Here is a 16,881-nt window from a genome sequence, read left to right as displayed (position 1 = left end):
CCCTGGAGCAAACCGGATGACAGACGAACAGCTTCTTGGTGGATCAGACCAGACCAGACAGACAGAGAACGGTGTCTAATCCTACATCTCCTGCCTGGCCTGCGTCATCAGAACCCCCCCAATCTCACGTCCTTCCTGCACAATAGTGCTCCCACAACAACAACAAACCTGGGGTACACCAACAACTTCCCCGGCCCCCCCCCAGGTCCCCTAGTCCTCTCCATTCTGATTTCGAGGTTCATCCCTCAAACCCACGAGCCCCAATGGCTTCACTCTCGTCTCCCCCGCCGCACCTCTCTCACTGCACGCCCTACTGCACCTCCGATCCCGTCCTCGGCCACGTCCTTGTCTTTTACAACCCCTTCTCATTAACCTCCTCTGCTGCGACCTCCAGGATTGAAGCTCACATCCTCACTTGCGCTGGTCTCCAGTCATACCCGAAACTAATCCTCTCTCCGTCCTCCCCCCTCTATGCGGCTGTCAACCACCTCCCACTACCAAAACAATCAGTCGAAGTATACCGTGGCCTCGCAATCGCAGTCCTTAAATACTTTTCAGAGCTTCCCAAAGCGATTAAAGAGAAGATACTTCGCTCAAAATCAAATCTACCACAAAATGGCGAGGGCCAGGCTGTCGCGTTTGACGAGATGCACGCCGGAGATCTCGCAGCGCGGCTCAAAGAGGTGGAGATGGATGGATTAGTGGGGGATATTATGCCGGCCCTGAGCGAGCGCTTTGTCAGCTGGCTGGATGTAGATCTAGTCATCAGATCTCCGAATGGGGAGGAAGTAACGGAAGAGGCTATGAGCGATGGGGTTGAGGAGCTTCTCAGTCATTTCGGAGACCCGACACATTTACCCTTTACTAAACTAAAGCGCGCCGCAAGCAGGCCTGCATCCGCAAGGCCTCAATTGAAGATCAATGCTGCAGCTTTAGAACGTGAATTGGAGGAGCTACGATATACAGAAGCCAACTACGTCGCAAAGCTACGGGACCTGATCGAGAATCTCGTGATACCTTTGCGCGCACGTTTTACACAGAAGAAAGCTGAATCTGGATTTCCAAGTGCAAGGGATTTAGACACATTATTTCCCCCATGCCTCGACAAAATCCTAGAGGTTAATACAAGATTTTTGGCCGAGATAGAGTTGGGGGGAATTGAAGAAGTAGCGAAAGTTTGCTTAAAACACTTTCCCGAATTTAAGGACTGCTATGCGGAATATCTACGAGCATCTCCCGAGTTCGCACAATTGCTTGGGAAGTTTTCAAAAGACAAGCATTCATCATTCTCGAAAAGGGTTCAGCAAACTGGCGAACAGAAGCTTCGATCACTCATTATTGAGCCCGTTCAAAGACTGCCTCGATACGCGCTCCTCATAGACAACATGCTTAACTCCATCCCGCTTGACCATCCATCTTTGATCATACTAATGGAAGCTCGGGAAATAATTACTGAGATTTGCTCGCTGCAATCATCTGATATCGATGAGCGTTCTCAAACAACAAAGCGTCTGCAATCAATAATAGTTTCTTGGCCTTCCACACTGAAGCCTTCCGGACGCCTTATAACTGGGATTGATTTCCTTGACGTCCTGCCGCCTTTTAATGACCAGAATGCAGACGCAATCCCTTCCACCATGCTGCTTTTCGCAGACCGCCTGGTTATTTTACGTCGGCCAAAACCAAATTCTATGCAGGCTCGTGCGATTATGGCAGAAGTTGATAGGCCTGGTGGAGCTATGGCTGCGATCGGAAGTGGGACCAAACGAGAAGGGTCAGGCTGTGATCTTCAATTCGCAGGCTGGATGGACCTTTCTGATGTCAGGATTGCAGAAAGTGACGGCGGAGATATTGTTTGGATGACCTTGGCAAAGGATTTGAATGACAGTTGGGATGTGCGTGCAGGAGGCATGGGGCTACGACGAATGAGGCTTCTAAATGCATACGAAGGGCGTGCTACTAAATTTGCCGAAGATCTCGTGAAGGCCAAACTGGAGCGTAGAGTCTCTACTAACGGGAAAGGCGTGATAGGCCTTCGAGAGATCAAATCCGAAGGTCTAGGATTTTGGTCCTGCGTTTGGGGCAGTGAAACCCGATACACTGCTGAGAAGAGGAAAGGGGGGGTAGTCGTCTATATTGATGACGGTGGGGGAGGTGGAGGAAGTGGGAAGTGGGGAAAGGAGCTCACTGAAAGGATAGGGAAACAGGGGGTTGATATTGCAGTATCCGTGGAGGCAATCGCGGGGAATAAAGTGCGAGTTGAGTTCAGGAGTTGGAACGATTATTCTTCAACTGACACAGTACCTCCGGAGGAGTTATTGGCGGTTTTTACAAAGAGGGTGTCATCGCTACTCAGACTTCACTCACTCCCGCAACATCCCCCGTTGACATCGGCGCTGATGTCCGCAAACCGGAAGCTGTTGAGAGCTTCGGGTGTTCCATTTGATGGTGAGAGCAGGTTCAGCAGGCTTAGGCCGCCGAGCCCGGTGAAGCTATTCAGTTCATTCTTGGGAAGCAACAACAATAACAACAATAATACTGCTAACGGTGTCCCGGGTTCCCCTAATAAGCGACCTGTTCTTCTGGACCGGACCCAATCTCAAATGCTTCCCCCGAAAGTGGAACGCACGCCGAGTACCCTTCAGAAACGGCAAACCGTCATGGGAGTTGAAAACTGGAGTCTTGAAGACATCAACGACTATGAGGAAAAAACGGATGTGAGCATCACAATGGCGAACGAAAGTCCATTGAAGCGGTTGGAGGAGACATTCGAGGCCTTCATTGTTGCACTTCGGATGTTCTCCTCTGCTGATGCCGACCTTGACCCACTCCGTGAAATGCACGGAGTTGACAATATCGCAGTAGAGGAATTTCTCGAGGACATGGTTCACAATCCCAAGAGTGTGAAAGTAGAGATAGATCTTGGTGTCGACGTCGTATTTGAAGCATTCCGTCGCTTTCTCCGCGGAGAGTGGAAAGATGGAATGGGGCCTGTCATTGCAGAAAAGGCCCTGGCTGAGCTACAGAGTAAAAGCGAAGAGCTATATCCTGGGGACTTCGAAGACTTTTTCAAGATATTTGTGCTAGACTGGACCCCGCAGAACAAAAGAGCTTTTCGGACCATAGTCATATTACTTAGAGCTATGCAGGGTCGAGTTCAAGATGCTGATGATAAAGGACTGCTTACAAAGGCATTTACTGAGTTATTGGTCTTTGAGGACTCGGATCCATTCGATTTCATGCCGCTCGTGGATAGATTGGTCGAGGAAGCAGATAGCCTTTTTAACGGTAACCATGATTCTTTCTGTTACCTAGGGGGACCAACTGATGGGAGCACCGCGTCAGATACGATGAATAGCAATCATGGTGAAACGGTTAACGGAAATGGAGCGTTCGTCAAACGACACAAATCGGTCACCAGTGTTGCTTATTCAACCACATCGCTGCGGAAGAGACTTGGGCTGAGCCATAACTCAATGAGAGATCCGTACAGTGCTGATGGTAAGAGCAGTGTATGGAGGACGCTCAGTAAGAGTAGCAGGCTAGGACAGGATACACATAAGGGTCACCTAGCAAGGAGTAAATCGACAGATTATGATGCTAGACCTTATGTCCAACCAGCGGGCAGGCCATCTTCACGAGACAGTCCAAATCTCTTGAACGCTTTCAGCAATCCTATGTCGTCGGCGCTGCCGCCTCTACGACCTCTTTCATCAGTCATTCCTCCCCCACACCCGTCTCCGGAAAAGCCACTCCCCGTAGAACCTCCCAATCTGGGGGTACCTAGCACTCCCAGCGGTGCTCCTCGAAGGAAGCGTAGAAGCTCCTTGAGTGACCTCACCAATCACCCTGACTATCAGCCCATTCTACCACCAATGAGCTCAACTCCCGATCACCCAGATCCTCTCCACTTGCCTGACCCCGAACCTCTTCGATTCCCTGACCCTGAGCCCCTTCGATTCCCTGATCCCGAACCTCTCCGCTTCAGTCGAAACACACCTGATCATCCAGACCCTCTGCGTTTTCACAGATACAACACACCAGACCATCCAGATCCTCTTCGTCTCAACAGACACACAGGTACACCTGATCACCCAGATCCACTTCGTCTCAGCAGACATACAGGTACCCCAGATCATCCTGATCCCCTCCGAGTCAGCAGGCAAACTCCAGACCACCCAGATCCCCTACGCATCAACCGTCATACGCCCGATCATCCAGACCCTCTTCGCCCTAATAGGCATACCCCAGACCATCCGGATCCCCTCCGTGTCAATAGGCATACGCCGGATCATCCGGATCCTCTCCGCATCAACAGGCATACACCTGACCACCCAGACCCCCTTCGCCTCACCCCTAGAACACCAGATCACCCCGATCCTCTTCGCCTGACCCGCAGCAATGGGCTCCGCAACCGTAGTCGTACTACGGTGAGCCCGCCGCAGAGGGCAAACACACCACCACATACACCTTCAACCCCAGGCCGCTCTAACTCCCGCCTCAGTGACCGGAGCAACGAGATTTCAGCTCGTCGTGGAACCACCGGGAATACTGGGGCCACCTCAAGCCCTGGCCCCCAGCGTCTCAAAATGCAGAGCACACAAAAGCTTCGCGAACGGCTATTGTCAGAAAAGCAGGCCATCACTCGGGTTGAGAGCGGGCTACAGCGCGAAATCGACAAAATCGGCGAGGAGCTGAGCATGGCTTCTCGTCTTTCCGGTCGTGGTACTGCTCACTCAGCTGCTATCAAAGAGCTCACATCGCGAATCTCTCAGCTCGAGTCTCGAATTCCAGAGATAAATGACTTGACCAATAAGATAGAGACTGTGACGAATAAGTTAGAGATCGAGAGAAATAAATTCGAGATCACTCTTGACAAGAAGAACAAGGAATTAGAGGGACTTGTGGAGGTGTGGAATGATTGCTTAAATGAGAACGATGTCATGTTTGAGACTTTCAATAAGGAGTTGGTGAAAATGAGCGCAGCACTGAAACAAGGGCGAGGGGAGGCCGAGATCTTGAAGCTTCTACAGGAAGTGCGGGTGGAGCAGGGGAAGTTGAAGAGAGAGAATATGTACGTTTTGTTCCTATCTAGATGATGGCAGTGAAGAGACACTAATAATGAGTTCAGGAGATTGAGGAAAGAAAATAGTGGACTCAAGGCACTAGTGGAGGTAACGGAAGTGAAAGAGAGGTCTTTAGGGAGTCCGATGCACGGCAAGTGACCAAAGCACTAATTTTTAGAGGTGGTAGAGGGGGTTTATTTTCTTAAATATTTTTCTGGACCTTTCACATATTGTACTGGCGTATTACCGATAAGCGGGGAGCGGGCGGACTGATGAGCAGGCTGTATTTTTCTCTCTCTTTGATGTCTTTTCCTTCTTCCTGTAAAAGCTATGGGTGGTTTAAGGGTTTTATTTTTGTTGGCGTATCTTTTTCTTCTCTGTATGTAAGATTAACATAGCGGGTTGGGAGAGATTGAGTATGATTTCTTTGCGAAGGAAGGTCGATGGGAGCTCGTCCCAGGTTGTTGGGTTAGCATAGTCTGCCAGTGAATGCAGATTGCGGGAAAAAAATAAATGAATTGCGTAACCTGTTACGCTTTTTCTATATCTCCATTAACAGCTGAGTTCCGGAAATTAGGATCAACTCTTTACTATTTTGCAAAGCTCTCTTACACTCTTAATATGTAGGCCCATGTTTGGCTTGGCTTTCCTTTGGTCCTTGAGTTACACCACTTTAAATATCTCCTGCTTGTCTTTTCCCTCACCACACCACACACAGGTCCACCACTTGCACGGAGTACAGGGTTGCGGCAGGTAAACCAAGGTACTGGATACACCCAAGATGGTCCCTTTTTCAATGCTTAACGCCTAAATATTCCCTCAGCACTTGAAGTAAAGCCTCTCTGGCTTGTTTAAACCCTAGCCCTTTCCGAGCGTGGCATGATGCTTGATTTCCCCCTCGGAAGGTACCGGTAGTCTAAATTCGGGGATTGAATGCCTATGTAGATTACCTATATGTCTGGGTACATAGAGTCTAAAGTGTAGCTGTAGTAACAATTTGCGTAGCTCGGAATAACGGCATGATCTTTCCGGTTGACTTAGGTATTAAATACCACACGGACTTTCTCAGTGGGCGTACGTACCGATATCTTTTAGAAATTTGATAATCTGTTGGGAAGTTACCTGCGAAACGAAAGGAAGCCGGATTGGCCGAGGTGAAATGGAGATTTGGTGAGTTATGTAGTTACACGGTACACCGTATCCCGTATGTGTACACAGAGCACAGAGAGTGATTGCCTGTGAACGGGAATTCGAGATCCCGGCCCACGGATCACACGAGTAGGCACGAGGGTTTTTTTTGTAAAGCATGAATTTTGATTTGATTTCAACCATGATGAACCCATGTCCCTCCTGGCTTGACCCAATTAAGCTTAACTGGGCCATCGGAAGCGAGAGGTGTTTCTGGTGGGTTAAGTGACCCTGCCTCTGGCCTGCAGGAACAGCGAACTACGGCACCGAAGTCGCCGCCCGTCGCCAAACTTTCTTTCTTTCCTTCCTCAAGCCTGGGTCCTTCTTAGATACATAAGCAAGCAAGTTTCTTTTCTCGTGCTTGCATTTACCTACAGTACGATACAGCATACATACCGCCACCAATCTACGTCAATCTCTTTTGACTTTGTTAAATATCCCCCGCTTTCCTTACTCCTGACCATTACCTTGCAGCATTCGATCTCTTTCTCGTACGATAAACAGCTTCAGTAAGAATTCTAATAAAAATCTTTCTCATCAACAATCAATATGTTTTCGTGGGTTAAAAGTACTGCACAAGCATCGTAAGTTCCTATCTGTATCAGCTTTCTTATTCTGCACTTTCAAGCAGCTGATTCCCTTCCCCAAACCAGCATTTCTGCAGCCCTCGGTACCGCTGAGCCAATCTATGGTCCATCTGCCATCCAATCTGTTGCTCTTCAGGAATCAGAAAACCCCACTTACGAGGTCACTCGAGATGATCTGAGATGGCATGGTCTCGACACAACAAGCGCCGAGACACAGACCTTCTACCTGGAAGCTGACAGTGGGCACATGGGGCTTGTACAGATCATCTACTCTAACGTTGCGTGAGTATATATCCACATCACACTCCGCTTCGGCCATTTGCTGATAACCAATAGAAACCTCCATGTAACTGCTCAGGTGTCCACCAAAATCTTCCATCCAGATGGGCGTATAACTTGGTCTAGCAAGCCTCTCATAAGCACCGACTACTTTGATGATACAAAGCACTCCTTCTATGCCGACAACATTGCTGTCATACTGAGCGAGGACGGAAAGTCTTACACCATCAAGAGCGCCGTCGACCCGACCATTTTCATCGATCTCGTGGTAACTCAAACTACACCCGGGTTCAAGATTGGAAAGGATGGGCGCACAAATTTCGGAACAGACCCAGCAAATCCGTGGGGAGCCATTAGACATGTGTTCTGGCCCAGAAACACGTTGGAAGGGTTTATCAAGGTCGGAGATGAGAAGATTAATTTCAAAGGGAAAGCAATGTATGTTATGGCGTTGCAAGGGATGAAGCCACATCACGCTGGTATGACCCCCCCCCCCCCCCAAACCCCCTCGCAAGCCTTGTATGCTGTGCTCTCGGAAAGGACTGACAAGATTGGTACAGCTGCCAAGTGGAACTTTGTCAACTTCCAGGGCCCCACCTATTCTGCTATCATGATGGAGTTTACCACCCCCGCCTCCTACGGCTCAACAACCGTAAACATCATTGGTCTCTCCAAGGATGGTGAGCTTGTAGCTGCCGGAACAAAGGGTGAATGTGAACACGTAGCTTCGCAGCTAGATGACGTAGAATTGCCCGAACCTACAGCTGTAAAGTTTGTATGGGACGCCACAACAAAGGATGGGAAGGCAGTTGAGGCTGTACTTGAGGCAGAGTTGGGGAAGAAGATTGATCGTGTGGATATTATGGCGGAGGTACCAGCCATAATCAAGAAAATCGCTGGAAATGTAGCAGGGACAAAGCCGTACATGTACCAGGTATGTCAAGTTCTCCGGGAAGAAAAACGCCGGAATCGAAGCTAACGGTCGTCCAACTGTAGTACCACAAGAAAACGACCATGAAAATCAAGATTGGCGATGAGGTCATTGAAGAGGAAGGAAAGCTCTTCTACGAAGCAACCTTCATCTCCGAACTGTAGCTTAAAAACTATGATATTTTGGAGGAGAGGTTCTGGCGCGGCACATTTGGATCTTCAATATAATGATTATGCCTTGACGTTTTAAATTTTTCTATATCTGTTTTATCTTTGGCTGCCATATGTTTGTTTCTGCAAGTACTAGGGAAAGATAATAGTCAAGGGTTGGGCGAAGAAATGGGGTTCTTTTTTTTATCATACTTACTCTACTCATGTCATTTTGGCACACCTAATACAAGTTAATGCCATCATCGAGAGAGGTGAATGTACCAACATTCTTTGGGCGGTTAAGTGCATTTGTAATGTCCTTTACGCGTTACACGTTACACGTCGCACAGACATGGCAACGGTTGTAAGTCGCTTAGAAACGCGCGTTGGTGGCACTGCACCAGCTTATCAACGCGTTTCCTCAGGCAGCCACCATCCACTACATAGTAAATACCAGCGACCCTCTTCGCCAACCATCATAAATCACCCACAATCAACACCAATAACAACTCAACAACGACCACTAGCCATGCCACCTACTCCCCGCCGGCCCAATGCAGCGGCCTCCAGCAGCGCGGCGGCTGCACGAAGCACTCTCGGCCAAGGACTTGGAAAAGGCGGACTTGTAAAAGGCAGAGCCGGAGTCGGCGGAAAGGGCCTAGGAAAGGCGCTCGCAAAGAGACACAGGAAGGTCATGAAGGACACTATCAGGGGAATCAGTATGGTCCTCCGTATCCACGTTGTTAGGGACAGGAATGTTGGGAAGCATTGCTGCAAGGGAGTCATTGGTTGTGGTGAGACAGAGAGCTAATAGTTTGAGTAGCCAAGCCCGATATCCGGTATGTTTAACTATTACGGACTGCCCTCCTGTCTTGAGAGGGGGTGATGGAGGTTTGGGTAATGCGGGTTACTTGGTTGATTGCTGACATCTTTGCGGGGGGAAATAGTCGTCTGGCCAGACGTGGAGGAGTAAAGCGTATTTCCGCCCAGATCTACGAGGAGGCAAGGCACGCCCTGGTGACCCACCTGAAGACCGTATGTATCCTCCCTCCCTGCAGTGGTTTGACTTCATGAGGGGGAAAAGTGGTGGTGGTTTGCGCTGGATAATCATTGGAAAATTCCCCGTTTCATTGGCCAAGGCGCACTGCTGCATAAATATTCACCATGTGAATTTTTTTTTGGGGGGTGTGGTTTAATATTCAGGGCATTAGTTGACAAGTGCACTTTTTAGATTCTCCACGACTGTGTGATCTATCTTGAACACTCTTCGCGCAAGACCGTCACAGTTACAGATGTACATAAACTATCTTCTATTCTCCCTTGACATGAATTTGGGATATTTTTTAACTAATACTATTTTTTAGGTCATTTTTGCTCTCAAGAGGGTATGTTTGCTCATACCTGTAGTTTTTATATGGTTATTTCCCGGTTTACTAACTAGGTTTTTGTCTACAAACAGATCGGAAGGCCCATCTACGGTTTGTCGCTCCTTGTTTATATTTATTTTATCTTAGTTACAAACCCTAACCCTGGTATGCATTTAGGATTCGATGCGGATACCTACAAGCCCAAGGGCAGAAAGTAAATTCTCGATACGATTGATTTTACCAAGCCCCTGTTCTTTTTCACTATTCCTACTTTCCTTGGCCTTATGAATTAAAGTATGAAGGGCAAAGTCTGAAAAACCTCTCTTCTATATTTACGCATTTTTGACACCCATTTTCCTTGTGCATACCAAAAACTATTTCTTCTTTCTTATGGGCATGATATCCTTTGGCATCATTGGTTTTTCTCTTTCATATTTTACGAGGCGCAGCGCTTAGCAAAACACCACATTATTTCCCCATGTCCAGCCCCCAAATGCTTACCCCTTCCCTGTTTTTTATTGTTAGTTTTTTTTTGGCCCCTCATCCCTTATACGATTCTCGCCACAGCGGACTCATGGTTTAACGTTATTTCCCTCTGTATTTTTTGTTTCGTGGTCAACCAACACCACTGTAATAGCATTGATATCGATATCGTTTTTGTAAGGCATACATGTACTATGATCATGAATGCCGGAATTCAACGCTGCACTGAGGTTTTTTTTCAGAGCCTTTATTTTTTGCTCGGATACAATCCAATTTCTATGACGTAAATTTATTGAGGTCCATAGCCAGAGCGCTTAAGTTTTTCTTGTTTTGCGTGTTACACAAATGCTAGTGAGGATCCAGCTCTACACCGATGATCTTGAGGATCCAGCCATGTATCTACTCTACTCTCGGGCCGTTTTGTGGCGGCTGGATCCTCGCGACCCGAGATAGCCGAGCGGTTGCGCTGGATGGCGTCATACTGGCACATGTGTGTTGTGGCAAAGCAGGGTGAGTGATAATACGCGACGAGTGATAGTTTGTGAAGCGATTTATGTACCGCGTAGAATAATAGCCTAGTTGATATGGTTGCGATGCAGAGTACGGTTGCCACACATATTTCTATGGGTATTTGGCACGGACTAGAAGAAGCCATACTGTCTATAGGAGAGGAGTTGCGAGTTATGGGAGGCGTGCTGATGCCTTTCCCTAAGTTGTATGCGCATAATAATACGCATAATAATACGCACTGTTAATATTATCCCGTATCGGGAGTCTCTGGAGCTAGGAATGGCCTATGTTCAGTTCTGCTCAGTTCAAGTTCTGGTAAGCATTATTTTCCCTTTGTTCCCTCCACTGTATGTATATTGCTTCCATGCATGTATTTTGCTTAGTACATGTAGGTTTGATTAAGTTTCCATTTGGCTGCTCTATGCAAGCTGCCGTACTCCAGCTACTGCGATTCCCAACAATGCAAGGCTAGCTGCCTATCTCGATACAGCAGTCAATAGCATACAACTCGCACCCCCTTGTAGTTTCCAGCTGAGTCGACGTGGTTCGTCCCTTCCAAAGTCCTATTCGGGCTCCGGCAGAAGCTTAATCACTAACAATCCTCTCGGCATCGCCGGTATATTCCAGGGCAATAAATCCGCCCCGACGCAGCTCCCGGGCCGGGCGAGTGATAACCAGTGATCAAGCAGCACATGTGGACTGATAACGTTCCCCTTGGCGCCAAGTCTTCAATCCGACGCTTTGAATTCAATATTCACCCGGAGCTCTGGATCTGAAGGCGGTGTCTGTCGCCCGCCGGTGCAAGTACAAGCAGATGTCTAGCTCCTCATCCTAAATACAAATTATACAATTCACATCAGTAGATCACTGCACCCCCGTTACCAAGGCAACGCGCCGCCAGCTCACCCCAACTCAAACAAGGAAACCCAAGCTCACCACTCACCACACCTCCACACATCACACGCCATGAGTACCACCACCAGCACGCAGATCCCGCTCCTCACCCACCTCCTCACGCACGAGTCCTTCCGCGCCGCCCGCCTGCCCTCCCTCTACTCCGACTTCCGGCACCTGCGCACCAACAACCCCAGCGGCTTCACGGCCAACACCACGGCCTGGACGTCCGCGCTGGCTGGCGCCGCGCGCGCCGGCGTGCTGCCGGACACGCTTGTGCTGCGCACGGGCGAGGAGCTGGTGGCCGCGCTGGCGACCCGCGAGTGGGGGCGCCCGCTGGGCATCGGGTGTGTGGTGGCCGAGGCCGTCCAGAAGAGGGAGTGGTTCCCGCTGGGGGTGTTTATGCGCCAGGTGGAGAGCGTGTATTACCGCGCGTGGATCAATCCGTGGGGGCTGCTGAGCTGGGGGTTGGAGACGGCGGGGCTGAAGGGGAGGGAGGGGGGTGCGGCGGGGAGTGGGGAGTTTGTGGTGTTGAAGAATGTTGAGGTGAGTTCGTAGCGGTGGTAGTAGTAGGAGTAGTAGTTATATGCATGGACATTAGCTATCTGCGCAATTGGGAGGGAGGAGAGGATATCGATACTGACAAAGGCCCAAAAATACAGGAATCTGCCCAGAAACTCCTCACGCAGATCAGCCTCCTCCCCAACGGCACCCACCGCCTCTTCACACTCCCCCTCCTTCTCAAAACCTACCCCAACCCACTCACCAACACCCCCTACACCGACCGCGACCTCAAGGTCCTCCTCAAGTTCCTCACGCGCGACCTGCGCGCCGCCACCCTCTCCGGCGAAACCCTCAAGTTCAAGAACGAGAACGAGGAGCCCACGCCCGTCACGCCCACCGACACCACCATCGCCGAGCTCAAGGCCACGATCGCAAACCTCCACGCGCAGATCGACCACCTGGCCGCGCAGATCAGCGGCTGCACGGACAAGGCGCGCGCCGCGCTGCAGAACAAGAACCGCATTGTGGCCGTGGCCGCGCTGAAGAGCAAGAAGCTGGCCGAGGCCACGCTGGAGCGGCGCGTGGGCGCGCTGGGGCAGCTGGAGGAGGTGCTGGCGAGGATCGACCAGGCGACGGGGAATGTGGAGTTGATGGCGCAGCTGAAGAGGAGCACGAAGGTGCTGCGGGCGCTGAATCGGGAGACGGGGGGCGTGGAGGCGGTGGATGGGGTGGTGGGCGAGCTGAGGGAGCAGATGGATGAGGTGGAGGAGGTGACGAGGGTGTTGGGTGAGGTGGGGCTGGAGGATGGTGAGGTGGAGGAGGAGATGGAGGAGTTGTTGGAGGAGGAGGAGAGGCGGAAGGAGATGGAGAAGGAGGCGAGGGAGAAGGAGAGGCGCAAGAAGGTGATGGAGGAGCTGGGCAAGTTGACGCTGAAAGGGGAGGAAGAGGAGCAAGAGGAGGACCAAGGCGCAGTGGGCACGATGGGGGGGGAGGCAGTTGGTGAAAAGATCAAGGTTGCGCTTCCTGCATCATAGATTCTAAAGATCTTTTTGCCAATTGGTGGTTATCACTAGCGCCCATCTAACCAAATAACGAAGAAACGATCATTGACTCCTTCCAGTGCCTGCGTTTTTCTTTTCTTTTTTCGCACATTGCTTTTTCTTCCTTTTCCTCTATCAGTGTAATATATATACAGTTATTCTTTCTTTGGAGATTAAAGTACTTCCCAATGGACCGCAAGTAAAAAAAGTCCTTATTTGTCATGAGAGGGAAAAAAGTGAAAGTGAAAAAAAAAACAAGAGTAAAGAAAAGATGCCAATTAAAAGAAAAGGAAAGGAAAGAAATAAGGAAAAAGAGATATAAAACATCAGTTGAGGTACTTATTGTACCGCATCAGTCACTGCTGGGGCATTGGGGGTATGGCTACTGCTACTGCTACTGGCGGTGCTATCTATCTCCTGGTACTTCCTCTTCCCATTAATCTGGGCATCCGGACCCATAACGTCCCGATCCCCCACCCCATTGCCAAACACCTCCGGCACCTCCCCTCTCCCCACCGCAACCATCGTCAACACCCCACCTCCCCCATTCTCACCATTCCCCCCACTCCCACTACTTTCACCCCCATTCTCCCCCTCACCCTCACCATCCACCTCCGCCTTCACCGGCGCCGCCTGCCCCCTCCTCATCCTTGCCTCCTCCACCAGCCTCCTATAATGCGGCCTATGCTCCTCCCCCCACCTCTCGTCGCTCCACCGCCCCTTCACAATCTGATTACTCGGGCGTGCATTCGCGCGCTCCCAGGCCGCCAGGTCCGCCAAAAGCTCGCCCTTGCTGCGCGGCCGCTTCGCGTCAATGTTGGCGTTCCAGATGGTCACCCACTCGCTGTGGCGCTCCTGCAGCGCCTTGCGCCCGCCCGTCGATGGGATGCCGAGCGCGGTGAGCTTGGTGCGCAGGTCCTTCTCTTTCATGAGGGAGTAGGTTATCTTTGGGAGGGGTGCGGGGCGGCGGGCGGCGGTGGTGGGGGCGGGGGTGCTGGAGGAGGAGGAGGTGAGGGTGCTGGGGGTGGTGAGGCAGACGTCGAGGTGCGTGTTGACGGATTCGAGCTTGAGGCGCCTGTTGCATGATGGGCAGGGGACGAGGCCGTCGTCTGGTGCTCCGCAAACCGTCAGTCAGTATGGTTATGGTTCTACCAATGCTGTAACAGGAGACACAAACCCGGTGACGGGACCTCCACAACCTCCTCCTCCTCCTCCTCCTTCACCCCTACCCCCACCTCCTCCTCCTCCTGCTGCTCCGCCCTCAGCACACACCGTCTCTTCCTCCTCCTTCCCCCCCACCCCTCCTCATCCTCCCCGCCATCCTCCCCGCCCCGCACCCCCCTCCTCGCCAGCTCCAGCACGCCGCCCCTCGCCGCCACAAACGCATCCACCAGGTCGCCCACGACCTGGTTCTTGCGCAGGCGGTACTCCTGCTCTGGCGCGCGGCACAGCGGGCACGCGCTGTCGGCGTGCAGCGCGCGGCGGATGCACTCGGAGCAGAACGTGTGCTGGCAGTTTGTGAGCACGGGCGCCGTGAAGAAGTCTTTGCAGATCTGGCAGCGCAGCGCGGCGTCGAGCGGGTGCAGGAGGGGGAGGAGTGTGGCGTCCCAGTCGGTGGGGTCGGGGATGGGCGGCAGCGTGAGTGTGGGGAGGGGCAGGCGGGGGTCCATGGTGATGCTGTCTGTGTTGGTGCTGAAGGGGGGTTTTTTTCTTCTGTTGCGTGGTGGTGAGTGTGATGTGCTGAGGAGTGCTGGTGGTGGTTGTGGTGACGGTGAGGTGTGCTGGGTCGGGGGGACGCGACGGGCGCGACGTGTTGGGCGCAATTAAGCAAAAAAGCGCTGGGCGGGCAGGGGTGTTTGGTAAGCCGATATCGATTGGAGAACGAGTGATATCTCGAACAACTCGAGGTAACTACTCCTGATACCTAGACTGAGAAAGAGAGAGATATTTAGAGATCTATTCTGTGACTCAATACCTCTCGGCTTGTGGGGTTTGTGCTTCTAGAGCCAACCCTGCATGCAGGGTCCAGTTCTGCATCCGCACGCATATATGCAGACCCCAAGAAGACCGTATTAAAGGAAAATGATAAATCCCATTTGTAAGTGCTCCGTCTAGCTACCTGTATAACTACACAAAGAAAAGAAAGGAAAGAGATTTCTACGGTAAAGAGCATTTGTACACCGGGCATCCGGCAAGTTAAAATAAAAAAGACAAACCCATACCCTATAACGAACCATGGAAAAAAAAAAGTCGAGTTAAAAGATTCTAACAAAGAAAGTCCTCCACACCTCTCCTCGATCGGGCCGCCTGGACCCGAGAGAAGACCCCCCCCCCCCCCCCCTTTACTGATAGTCTGGCAGCTCGTTATCCCAGCCATAATATGCACGCATCTCGCGGAAGTATTGGCCGTACCACTGCCATAAATGTAAGCAATTGACTCCCGGGGAAATGATATACATGTGGGGGAGGAAACAAACCTCAAGAACCTCCCACTCCTGGCAGTCCTCATGGCAGTGCTCGTCCGGACTCGACCGCGGCTTCTTGACCGTAAAATGGATCAAAACCGCCTCATCCCACAGCATATCCCACGCCTCGCGGTGGAATTGATACTACACAATGTTAGACCTCCTGCTATACACAAAAGCAAAAGCGTAGGGGGAGGAACATGCCATAACCAGATTGAAATTATATTTATACGGCAGCCCAAAGAACCTAAACCGATAATACGCATTCAGAAACGCCTGATCCGCATCATTCGGCTGATGATACGCCGGATCCGACACCTTCTTTATCATATCACTGAACGTCTCCACGCCGGGCCTAAACACCACGACCCCCGAATTAAACCTACTATCCGTAATGACATCCCACCACACATCCGGCGCGGCCGCAAAATCGCCCGGCATGGCCCACAGCTCCGCCAGCGACCCCTTGCACACCACGTCCGCATCGATAAACAGGATCTTCTCATACTCCGTCCACGTCCACAGATGCAGCTTGTTGAGGTTGTGCCGGTGGTGCGAGCGGATGGCCGAGTTGTCGACGCCGTCGAACGTCAGCTCCTCGGCGACGCGGATCTTCCAGCCGGCGGCCTCGAGGCGCGTCTTGTTCTCGGCCGTCACGCCGTCGACGGCGTCTTCGCGGATCAGCAGCACGAGCTCGGCGTCCATGGCTGCCAGGTCGTTGTGCTTTTGGATGGAGTAGCCGAGGAGGAGGGCCATTGCGGTGAAGGAGGCGGTTTGGACGCTCGAGGTGATGGCATAGCGGGGTTTGCGGGCGATGAGCGATTGGTCGGAGGGGCTGAAGGAGGTGGTGCGGAGGGTTGTGGGTGCTGCGGTGGGGTGGCGGTGGGAGTAGAGGGATTCGAGGGAGTGGGGAGATTTGCTGCGGCCTGGAGGGGGGGTTGTTAGCTTGGGGTATGCGCTGAGTTAAGAGTGGAATGTAGCATACCGAAGAAGCCGTAGAGGCCGAGACACAGCACTGCTAGGAGCACTGTGGGTATTATTATTCGTGGGCGAGCCATTTTGGGCAAAAAGGCAAAATATAATAATAATAAAAAAGATGTGAGAAAAAGAGTGACTTGAATCTTTAAAAAAAAAAAATAAAGCCTGTCCCAGGTAAAGATGGGGTGGGGGGGGAGGGGGGGCGCACAAGTATATGTAGCACCTACTCAAAGATTCATGCTAAGACATGACCGGGGATTTATAGGGGAGAGACACTTCTCCCGAGTCCCCCCCACCACCCCCCTGTAACAGATCCCGGCAATTGCACCCTTCTGGACGGAGGTTAAAGTAACGCTGAGAGGGCCAAGATGCATTAATTGGGCAAGTAGCTCTTGAGGTCCACCAAGACCTTGCACTGCCTTGCCCAAGTGCAGAGTAAT

General features: G+C 51.4%; 6 protein-coding genes across 6 annotated transcripts; 4 read left to right on the top strand and 2 right to left on the bottom strand.

Moving 5' to 3' along the window:
- Positions 1–263: 263 nt before the first annotated feature.
- On the top strand, positions 264–5,225 carry H6S33_009701 (uncharacterized protein; the record flags this gene model as incomplete). The annotated part of the gene is made up of 4 exons (XM_044841125.1): positions 264–3,288; positions 3,346–4,080; positions 4,126–5,074; positions 5,132–5,225. The coding sequence occupies 4 exons, from the start codon at positions 264–266 to the stop codon at positions 5,223–5,225; spliced, it is 4,803 nt and encodes a 1,600-aa protein (XP_044698516.1).
- Positions 5,226–6,803: 1,578 nt separating this feature from the next.
- On the top strand, positions 6,804–8,215 carry H6S33_009700 (uncharacterized protein; the record flags this gene model as incomplete). The annotated part of the gene is made up of 5 exons (XM_044841124.1): positions 6,804–6,838; positions 6,908–7,123; positions 7,178–7,599; positions 7,681–8,054; positions 8,117–8,215. The coding sequence occupies 5 exons, from the start codon at positions 6,804–6,806 to the stop codon at positions 8,213–8,215; spliced, it is 1,146 nt and encodes a 381-aa protein (XP_044698515.1).
- Positions 8,216–8,729: 514 nt separating this feature from the next.
- On the top strand, positions 8,730–9,785 carry H6S33_009699 (uncharacterized protein; the record flags this gene model as incomplete). The annotated part of the gene is made up of 7 exons (XM_044841123.1): positions 8,730–8,919; positions 9,024–9,039; positions 9,148–9,235; positions 9,432–9,494; positions 9,565–9,585; positions 9,660–9,678; positions 9,745–9,785. The coding sequence occupies 7 exons, from the start codon at positions 8,730–8,732 to the stop codon at positions 9,783–9,785; spliced, it is 438 nt and encodes a 145-aa protein (XP_044698514.1).
- Positions 9,786–11,526: 1,741 nt separating this feature from the next.
- H6S33_009698 (uncharacterized protein) lies at positions 11,527–12,992 on the top strand (the record flags this gene model as incomplete). Its single annotated transcript, XM_044841122.1, has 2 exons — positions 11,527–12,000; positions 12,117–12,992. 2 exons carry the CDS (start codon positions 11,527–11,529, stop codon positions 12,990–12,992), a joined length of 1,350 nt encoding a protein of 449 aa, XP_044698513.1.
- A 345-nt stretch (positions 12,993–13,337) lies between these two features.
- On the bottom strand, positions 13,338–14,668 carry H6S33_009697 (uncharacterized protein; the record flags this gene model as incomplete). Its single annotated transcript, XM_044841121.1, has 2 exons — positions 13,338–14,107; positions 14,176–14,668. 2 exons carry the CDS (start codon positions 14,666–14,668, stop codon positions 13,338–13,340), a joined length of 1,263 nt encoding a protein of 420 aa, XP_044698512.1.
- A 672-nt stretch (positions 14,669–15,340) lies between these two features.
- Positions 15,341–16,521, bottom strand: H6S33_009696 (uncharacterized protein; the record flags this gene model as incomplete). The annotated part of the gene is made up of 4 exons (XM_044841120.1): positions 15,341–15,412; positions 15,476–15,607; positions 15,668–16,389; positions 16,449–16,521. The coding sequence occupies 4 exons, from the start codon at positions 16,519–16,521 to the stop codon at positions 15,341–15,343; spliced, it is 999 nt and encodes a 332-aa protein (XP_044698511.1).
- Between the last annotated feature and the right edge of the window lie 360 nt (positions 16,522–16,881).

This window comes from Morchella sextelata (assembly GCF_020137385.1).
Source record: "Morchella sextelata strain SCLS chromosome Unknown scls_3, whole genome shotgun sequence".
NCBI lineage: Eukaryota > Fungi > Ascomycota > Pezizomycetes > Pezizales > Morchellaceae > Morchella > Morchella sextelata.
Note: the sequence above shows the minus strand (reverse complement) of the source record. Positions and strands in the feature narration are given on the sequence as shown.